General features: G+C 38.5%; 1 protein-coding gene across 1 annotated transcript in view; it reads right to left on the bottom strand.

Annotated features, from left to right (window-relative positions):
* rgs11 (regulator of G protein signaling 11) overlaps positions 1-10714 on the bottom strand; it is a 150122-nt gene that overhangs the window by 59727 nt on the left and 79681 nt on the right. The window contains exon 9 of the mRNA XM_043711561.1: positions 7825-7893. Coding sequence (XP_043567496.1) covers positions 7825-7893 — 69 coding nt within the window. The remainder of the gene's footprint in view (positions 1-7824; positions 7894-10714) is intronic.

The raw sequence follows: 10714 nt of genomic DNA, 5'->3' as shown, positions 1-10714 counted from the left end.
AATTTCCTCATTCCTGAAGAAGGGCTTATGCCCGAAACGTCGATTCTCCTGTTCCCTGGATGCTGCCTGACCTGCTGCGCTTTACCAGCAACACATTTTCAGCTCTGATCTCCAGCATCTGCAGCCCTCACTTTCTCCAGAAGGGACTGGACAAGCTAGATGCAGGAAGTATGTTCCCGATGTTGGGACATCCAGAACTAGGGGTCACAGTCTAAAAATAAGGGGTAAGCCATTCAGGTTGAGATGAGTAATTTCTTCACTCAGTGTTGTGAACCTGTGGAATTCTCTCCCACAGACAGTTGTTGGGGCCAGTTCATTAGATATATTCAAGAGGGAGCTGGAAGTAGCCCTTGCAATTAAAAAGATCAAGGGGTATTGAGAGAAAGCGTGCACGGGATACTGAGATTGCATGATCAGCCACGAATGTATTGAATTAGAGGTGCAGGCTCGAAGGGCTGAATGGCCTACTCCTGCATGTATTTTCTATGTTTCTGTGATTTAAACACTAGATGCATGTTATAGAAATTACTGTTGGGTTATGGATCATGGTTAGTTCTTCAGTATACCTTTAAAAGAAATGCTCAAAACATTATGTCACCTAAGGGATGTAAAGATCTTAAACAATCTTTCCTCAGAGCATTAGAAGCATGACACACTACTGGAAGCAGGCTCCTCTGTTGTCAACTAAAAACTTAATGTTTATTGAGACACTTATGTGTCTGAGGAATGTAATGTTTATACTTAACAGTTATTTGTAATACATGTCTATTAGAATCTTAAATACCACCATATCCAAATCCATTGTCTTATGTTACAGAGAGAACCCAAGTATTGCCAAATCAAGAAGAAACTCCCTGTTGGAGGCAAACTGATATCATTGTTGCAGTCATGACCATCCATAAACCACTCCAATATCCTGGTAGTAGATATTCAGAAAACTAACTGAAGATCAACTGGACAATAACTCTGGACAACAATGAATCCAAACAAAGGGAAAATTTTCCACCCTTCAGCAGCATCAGTTTAGTTGAGCATAGAGAGTTGTACAGATCTGTAGATCGGTATTAATGACCAAGAAAAGTGCAAAAGTAGTTTAAGTCAGAATATAAGTTTTTTCATAAAAGATCATTTCTAATATAGCTTTAATTAAAAGGAATGAGAACAAATGAACAAAAAGCACAAAATGTACTTTTCAACTGCAACACAAAGCCAGTGCAGTGCCATTTAGAGGTTTGGAACAAGTACGCTCTGTTCCCAAATAACGTTTTCTAATAAAAGCTCCTGCAAAGTCAGTGTTCTGGAGGAAGAAGTTTTTAATCTGCATTGACAAGAAGTAAGCAACACACACCAGTGATGATATAGTACAATGGTTTAAAGGCTAATTATGGATAGCCGAAACCTCATTCCGAATTATGCCATGCCAATGACATCTTACTGCGGTACAATTGTTTAAACAACGTATGCATGTCTATTTTATAAACCATAAATGTTCTGGAGAGAAGATCTCTAAAAATCATGCTTCCATTGGCAAGGAGGGATTTAGTAGAATTAACACATCCAGTCTTTCCCATGGGTGTTTAAAAAATCCAGAAAAGTTCAGAAAGGTTGTTGAAGACCAGCTCAAACGAAGAATTAATTTCATGATTAATGGATTCCAACTCATGTGAGACAGACACAAACTCCAAGAGTCTATTTACCAGTTTGTTGGAAGATGCTTCAGCAAAGAAAATAGGGATGATATTTCCAAAGGGATACGATCAGAGAGGCTTTGTGAGTTAGTCATTGCCACTACAACACTTAAAGTCTTTAGGATAACAGAAAGAACCATTCCATTCACACATTATGTGAGGATAGACTTAAGTGCGAAGCTATATTAGCAGGCCAATGATTCCATGCTTTGGGTACCACTATGGTCAGTGAAATGCACCAAGCCAACAAACTTTGTAACAGATGTGGTTTGTTGCATTGACCCAAACCCTGTCCAGTTATTCTTGATACCTGTAAATTATGCGACACCAAGGGACATTGGGCATATATATGCAGGAAATATGGTTCCAGCGGCAAAGCCAAACCTCAGAACAAAACACTGGTGATCAATAAGATGGTACAACACCACAGTACTGGCAGCAAGATAAGTGTTAAGAATGAATCACAAAGGCAATCATGTCAATGAGATTCAGAGAGAATCAAGAGAAAGGTGAATTTCAGAAGATGAACAAGCCTTCTATATTGTTAAGCCCATATACCCTGTCAATGGTATAAGGCAATCATTAATATCAATATCCTGAAAAGACAGGACAGTGGCATGGCAGCCAATGCTCATCCTGAAAGACATGCACCTCAGTAAATGGCACTCCATGGTACTACCAAAAAGAGACCATCTCACAGCATATAACAGAACACCAATTTCATGCATTGGCAGAATTACACTACCGTGCCAATTTGCAAGTTCATTTTGTCATGTCAAAATCTTCTACCTCATAGATATCAATGGCCCAGCAGTGGTAGGAATATCAGTAATGCACTGATCTTGGTGTTGTCACAATTGATGAGATTCACACCACACCAAACATGGAAGAACAAATGATGCAACTGAATCAGTCAACATTCTGCAAGGATATGACTTTGATGTGAGATGCAAGCCAAATGCCAAGATGATTACATGCTGAGCAGATTAATCAACCCACACAAAGACCAAGATGTTCCTCTTGATCTACACTTCCATGCTCTTGACTAGAAGTTGAAAATTTTCTTGATGTTGATTTGTTACATTTTGGCTATAGTCAGTGTAAACAGTTATAACTGGCACCTGACAACCATGAACAACCACTAGAATTGCAAAAGTTCATTACCAAGGGTTGGCCTAACAGTACGAAAGAAGTACCTGAGTAGCTTCATTTATTTTGCCCAGACGCAGATGAACTTGGTATATCTCAACAAATCATTTAAAAGGGCAACAGGTCCTAACCCCAAAAACATTGTACCAAGATGTCAATGTTACAGCAGGGACATATGAGTATTGAGCACACAAGACAGCGAGCATGTGAATCTGTATACTGGCAAGGGATGAATCTGGACATTCAATGACTTATAAATTCACGTGAGGCATGCTGAGCATATCAACCCAAGCAGTGGACATTCACATCTACATCCACATGACCATTTTATCCACACTTTGGACAAATGTAACAACAAACTTATTCACAGTGCACAGGGAAGACTACAACCTTATGACAGATTACGTTTGTAAATGGCCATTGTTTGATGATTTAGCAACTCAACAAGCATGTTGACAATACTGGCAAACCATTTTAAGTGGAGTGGGACCCATATCACAAAGGGGAGGCAATGGCCTTTTGATACTAGAGTGAAACTATTAATCCAGAAACTCAGGTAATGTTCTGGGAACTTGGGTTTGAATCTCTCCATGGCAGATGGTGGAATTTGAACTTAGCAACAATCTAGAATTAAGAATACACTGATGATGATGAAATCAGTATTGACTGTTGGAAAAACCCATCTAGTTCATTAATGTCCTTCAGGGAAGGAACACTACCGTCCTCGCCTGGCCTGGCCTACATGTGACTCCAGATCCACAACAATGATGGTTGATTTTCAACTGTCCAGACTCTGAAATGGCCTAGCAAGCCATTCAGTTCAAAGGCAACTAGAAATGTGCAATAAATGTTGGCCAGCCAGTGACACCATGTCCCATGACTGAATAAACAACAAGCCATGATTCACACTGAAGCAGTATAGTAGCACCATCAAATTAATAAGGATTGAGCAACAAAACATTAATCTTGCATTGCATTACTGTACTTCCCTGCACTACATTGGAGAAGGGAGTACCATCCCCAGCACAACTTACGAACTGAAGGCAAAGAGAATGACCTTGCCAGATAAGCAATTTTCTAACCATTCTGAGTCACAGGACATTCTTCTCCAAAGACAGAGAAGAATGAAAGAGATACATGATGAGCAACTAGGAAGAGATCTACCAAAGTTGCGCAGTGGTCAGAGAGTGAGAGTTGGAAATATATTTTAAAATATTTGGATACCAGAAAGAGTTTCCAAAATATAAAACCAGTCCAGATCATTAGTGATCATGGTGCTACATTGCAAAAGATCAGAAATCTGTTCAAACGAATGTTATGGTACACCAATCCTGCAGAAAGAGATTACAGAGGAACACTCTGACAGTGGTGTTTGTGTAGTGATATTGGGTAACAGCAGCCAGCAGGAAGACATGCAAGATGTCAAACAAATGCAATAGAGAGGTGAGGTGAGTACATGATCAACAGGTTAGGACAAGTTGTCAATCTCTAAAGCATCACACTAAAATTGAAACTTTAGGCTGCTAATCATGGTTTTACCTGTTGGTATAATTATTGATCTGACAACGTATGTCGAAGTACACTCATGTATACATATTTGGGATAAGTTTTCACCTTTGTAAAAAGGGTGATGCTATTGTAGTGATTGTAATGAGGTCAGTCAGGTGGACCTCATAGAATAAAAGTTTCCTGATTGGGGCTGTTAATCTAGTTCAGAGTGCTCTGGCTGACAGATATAAACAGGAGTGTCAGATATCCTGTTCACTGAGAGCTGGCTCTGAGGGAGCCAGATCAGCATCAAGGACTCTCCACATGTATATAAAGGGTGACTCAGTGATGGGATATTGGGCTCTGTGGAGATATTTCAGTTATGTTATGTCTCATGCTCAATACCATCACTGCATCATAACATGTGACCTAAAGGTACAAATATCTCATACTTCATCTTAACTTGGATCATTTAAAGCGTGACACTCTACTGGAAATATGCTTCTCTGTTACAAACTGTTGGTTTAATATTTGACCAGATACTCATGTGCCTGAGGAATGTAAGGTATGAACCTAGATGTTAGTTTTAGTAAATGTCTTTTAGGTTCTTTAATATCATGCTGCCTGGTTTCTTACATTACAGGAGATAACGTATGCATTGCCACAACAGATAAAATTTCCTCTGGAGCCAAACTCATACCAACGGATCTTCATTTTATTCATTCAAGGGAAGTAAAACTTCAGTCATTTCAATAATGGCACTGCTCTGCATTCGTCAGGGCAGCAAGTTGGAAATATCCACCACCCCATGAAATATGAGGGACAGAATGAGAGGAGAATAAAAGAAATGTAGTAGCCTGAATAAGAGAGAAAGGTTTCTAAAGACATGATCAGACTGAAAACATGATGGGATGAAATCAGAGTTTCTTGCACTTTCTTTGGCTAATGTTGATTCTATTTATGTAAGCAATTGAGTTTTGATTGTGTGTTGTGATTTTAAAGCTTATTATTTGATGCTTATGGTTATTGTTTTAAGAATCAGTATACTTGTCTGCATCTCTTGGAGGTACTGCACAACAGGTGCCAAGCACTTATGTCAGAGTTTAACGAAATGGATCACAAATCACAGTACAGTAGTATAATCTATTTTTAACCATCAAAGTAAATAGGAATATACAAAGCCTACCAAATGTATGGTAAGAAAAATAAAGAAAGCCCTTTTGATATAATTTTAATTTCTAAAACATCTTGCCTTTATCAATTGTGGCGTGGACTATTAAAGTGTGGAGGTCATGTCAGAGCTGTACAGAACTTTCAATAAGCCACAGCTGGAGTATTGCGTGTAGTTCTGGTCGGCTCATTGGAGGAAGGATGTGAATGCACTGGAAAGGGTGCAGAGGAGATTCACGAGGGTGTTGCTTGGTATGGAGTATTTCACCTCTGAAGAGTGGCTGGATAATCTTAAATTGTTTTCTTTGGAGGAGAGAAGCTTAAGGGAGGACCGGATACAGGTGTATATGATTATGAGGGTCATGGACAGCGCATGTTCTCCTTAATTGAAGGGTGAACAACAAGGGGGATAACTTTAAGGCACAATGCAGGATAGGATTTGAGGAAAATCTTTTCCATTCTTGGGGATGGCGGGGTTCTGGAATTCACTGGCTGGAAGGGTAATTAAGGCGGGAAACATCATGGTCTTCAAGAAGTGCTTGGATGAGCACTTGAATTGTGGGAAACAGGGACTGGTGGAGGTAGTAGCCTCATTTTGGCAGTACAGACTTGATGGGCTGAAGGACCTCTTCACTACTGTATGATTCAATGAGAATTGTAATGTTACCACATAAAATTATAGATTCTCTATAGTGTGGAAAGAGGCCATTCAGCAGATCAAGTCTGCACTGACCCTCTGAAGAGCAACCCACTTTTTGTTTGTCTTTCATTCACATGTGAGCTGAACTAAGATAGTAACTGTCCTGAAGTGGCTAAACAATCTTTGAAAATTGGAGTTAATGGCGCATTGCCTCTCACCTGAATTCGCTTGTCCATTTATTCAAATAACATGGAGTGTCATTAGCTGACTCACAATTTTGATAGCAAAACCTGGCCAGATTAAATTCTAAGATATAATTCAATAATTTTTTTATGCATGTATAATATTTGGAGATATATGGGATGAGCAGATGACCCAAGTAAGATTTGTACTGAAAAGATTTCTTTTATCAATATCTCAACATATGAATGAGGTTTTAGTTTTGAGAAATAATAAGAGGAATTTATGTGACATTTAATTGGCTTCTTTCAAGTGAATACTAAATTTGAAATAATCAACATGTTGCCTCATGCACAATGAGTATAGCAAACAGATACCAGCAGGACAAGATTTTAATTACACCATCTCCTTTAGTGTTCCTCACTGTTAAAATATAAATGGTTTAACAGTGAGAGGTGAAGTGTACTTTCATGTTTCTCTTATGAAGACACGCCTTCGAGGACTTAATATATTCGAGTCCTCCACAAATCTCTGAAGTTATTTGACATTTGTAGGCAGATTTGAGATCTGATTACTTAGGAAAGAGATCAATTATGTTATTAAGTAAGAGATTATTCTAGGTCAGAGGTACGCACTGCACCTTGAATATCATGGGACTGAGTTTTTAAGACAGCTCTCCTAATCTCCTGTGGTAATGAATCTCACTAGAGGTGAATCTTTGAGATAGTGCGCAAAGAGCTGCTTACTCTTTTTCAGGAAAACATCTACTCAAGTTTGGGTGAGAAATGAAGGGAATGTGTTCAAAACTTCTAGCGTATATGTGTTGGCAGGGCATAATTGAATAGAGAGGAAGTCGATTGTGCAAAGGACAGAGCACAAGTTTGGGTTGAAAGGCAGCAGGTAACTTGGGAGGAAGAGCTTGAGCAGTTCTATTTGTCATGGAGTCAACGAGTGCACTCTGGGAAGAGAGAAGGTTTGGAGAATTTATGGAAATAACAGAAATGTGTGAAGGCTTTGTTTTAAAATATTCTTGGTGTGCACTGACAGATTGGTCTGGGAGTGGGGCATCCATCATCTGATGTCAGGAATATTTACAAGATATGTGTATGAAGGAGTACGGAGATTAATTTTAAAAAAGGTGATTAGCAGAGCATGAAGAGAAAACTGATGAAGTGGTATCATGTTTGAGGGCTTCAGCTCAGTACAGAGATTAACTATAATTGTTGTCTCTAGAGAATAGAGAATGTGAAAAGCAGAATTAATAGGTATTCAAATTATAACAAGAACAAATAGAGAAAAACTATCAGAACTAAAGGATACAGATATAACAAAAATTGACAAATGGAACAGGGGAGATGAATGTTTTTCAAAATGTACATTGTGGTTGGAATTCATAACCTGTAAGGACAGTGGATGCAGATTCAATTCCAACTTCCAAATGGAATTGAATATAATGTGACCATTTTTCAATGCCATGTGCAATGTTAATTTAGAAGAGAACATACTTACCAATGTGACCTTTGTTGTGTGGATGTTACTTCCTTTTGGGGTCGATTCCATGATATTTATTGCTCCAGGCTGGAAATAGATATTAATGTCCTTAGAAAATTATTTTAAATACAATGCCAAATAGCACATGCATTCTTTCAGCATCTAATCTGGGAAGAATTGGCAACAGTAAAAGAGTTCACAGAATTTTGCAAATCGCAAAAGCAAACCACCAAAATTCAAAGTCACAACCTGGACTTGATTTTAGAATTTGTGAACACAAGAATTTCTAAAGCAGTAATGTATAGTTTTCAGATATAAAAGCCCCTTGAAGATCATTCCTTTGTTAGACCCGCAGTTTCAGCATCAACTCTTAACCTCATATTGATCAAGTTTAGCTTTCCAATTTTGTAGTATGTCGTAACCCATGTCCAAATGCTAATCAGTCACAACATACCTTGGGTCAAACCTTGGCCCAATATGGGGGTGAGAAATGAGGTAGGTGGGTGCAATATTTTGTAATGCTGGCCAGCAATTGAATTGTTGATACCACCCCACTCTCAGGCCATCTGCCCATAGCCAGGAGTGGGAGTAGAAGGAATGACTCCTCAGAAGAGGTCGCAAGTCAATTAAGGTAAGACATAGACCAATCAAGACCAATTGTCAGAAGCCAACTGGGATTGCCTATGAGAAACTCAAGGTAGAAGAGCTTGGAACAGGCCAGCTGCCAGGAGGACAATGGTAGATACGGCTCTTCCTGCATTGGAGGCATTACAATGAGCACTGTGGCATTGAGAACACACCCACTGTCCTTATTTGGTTGGCGAGTGTGCCCTCTGGCCATTAATTGGCCAATTCAGGCAAATTCATTGCAAGTGAATGCAATGTAGTGCATGGTTGCAGCCCCATTTGATCCTGATACTCAAAATATAAAATCCTGGTCCTAAATATTGCAGAAAAATCTGCCAATTAGAAATTAGTTAGATTCTACATTTGAAAATGAGGTAAGCCTATTGCTAACATATAATGGCATATAGAAACTGGCTGTTGAGATTCAAGCAAAATTAATGCTCATCAATCTATGCAGTGACTACATAAATGACTTGTTCATTTTCAAGAGGCAATATCAATTCACTTACATTTTAAATGTGGATCTTATTGGTGTATTAGGTATTAAATACGATTTAACGTCAAATCAGGTGATTGTTAAAAGAATTAGAGGGGACAGAAAAAAACATTTTCACCCAGAGGGTAGGGAGTGTCTGGAATTTGATTCCTGATGTGGTGATGGAGGCAGAAATTAAACCCTGAACTCATTTAAAGAGGTGTCTAGATCAGCAGCTGAAATGCTGTAACTGCAGAGCTATAGATTAGGAGTTGGAAGTTGGGATTAGAAAGAGAGGTTGGTTTTTCTTGGGTGCTAACATGATGGACTATGTACCCGATTTCCATGCCACAACTATTCTATACATCTATTGGTTGAAAGGAAGTGACAAATGAACTGCACTCTAATAAGGAATAACTTCAAAAACAAAGCTAGCTTTCTGAATTCCTCACCAGTAAAAATGTTGTTGTTGGTTTAATGAGTATGAATAGCCCAGAGATTGAAAGTAATTGATTTGGTGACTGGTGCAGTGGGACAGAGGAGGCTTGTTTGACAGAAAGGGCTACGAATTACTATTAAATTGTTCCCTATGTTACCTAAGCAATGTTCTTGTTGTATTTTGGTTTGAATTACAAGTGAGGAGCTGGAGATCTATTACATGATCCAGAATCTCCAGTCATCTGTTATATGTTTGACTTTCATTTTGGAGAAGAAAATGCTCATGTTTATTGAAAAATGTCCTCATGCTGGTCACTAGAAAATTCCATTTCTAATAAACATAACTCAGCCATTTAAATGCGAACAATTCATTCAATGTTTTGAGAATGATTCAGACAGTTGGGGGTTTGAAACGGGAATTGTTAAAGAGAGCTAATGGTAGAGAAGTATGAAACCAGGAGCAACTTTAGCAATATATGCAGTTGACTTGAACATTAATACTATTATTGTCAAAACACTGCACCAACATAATTTTTTTTAAAATTCATCAAAATATCCATGAAAGAAATCTAAATTATATTGCTGTTTCACTTTTTTGTCCTCACTGACAGATGCTGCAACCCCAAAGCAATAATTTACTCAGTTCTTACACTTTTCACAAGAAAGAATAACAGAGAAGTTATTCTTTATTCTAATTAGATTGTTTCTTCTTGTGGTACAGATTCTTTCTGGGCTGCAGTAACACCCTGACAAACCCCAGCATCTCTTTGGCAGCTCCTTTCAGTGGTCATTAGATTATTTATCAGAACTGATCACCTGGTGTCAAATACACAATTCAGAAAGGAGAATGGTGGGCAGAAAGTAGAAGATAAGGCTTTGGCTAAATGTACCTTTATCTCCCTCATCATGTGCTCCATAGCCAGTTCATTGAAACTGAGATCAAGTACAATATTCCAAACATAATATTCTTGGTTTCATTGTGCTGATAAAGAACATTACGGAGATGGCTGATGTAAGGAAAAGATTAACTTTGTTTAAGAAACATAGACCAGATCTAAAAGTTGAAGTTCTAAATTGGAGAAAGGCCAATTTTGACGGTATTAGGCAAGAACTTTTGAAAGCTGATTGGGGGCAGATGTTCGCAGGTAAAGGGATGGCTGGAAAATGGGAACCTTCAGAAATGAGATAACGAAAATCCAGAGAAAGTATATTCCTGTCAGGGTGAAAGGAAAGGCTGGTAGGTATAGGGAATGCTGGATGACTAAAAGAAATTGAGGGTTTGGTTAAGAAAAAGAAGGAAGCATATGTCAGGTATAGACAGGATCGATCGAGTGAATCCTTAGAAGAGTATAAAGAAAGTAGGAGTAT

Source organism: Chiloscyllium plagiosum, chromosome 21 (assembly GCF_004010195.1).
Source record: "Chiloscyllium plagiosum isolate BGI_BamShark_2017 chromosome 21, ASM401019v2, whole genome shotgun sequence".
Lineage (NCBI taxonomy): Eukaryota > Metazoa > Chordata > Chondrichthyes > Orectolobiformes > Hemiscylliidae > Chiloscyllium > Chiloscyllium plagiosum.
Note: the sequence above shows the minus strand (reverse complement) of the source record. Positions and strands in the feature narration are given on the sequence as shown.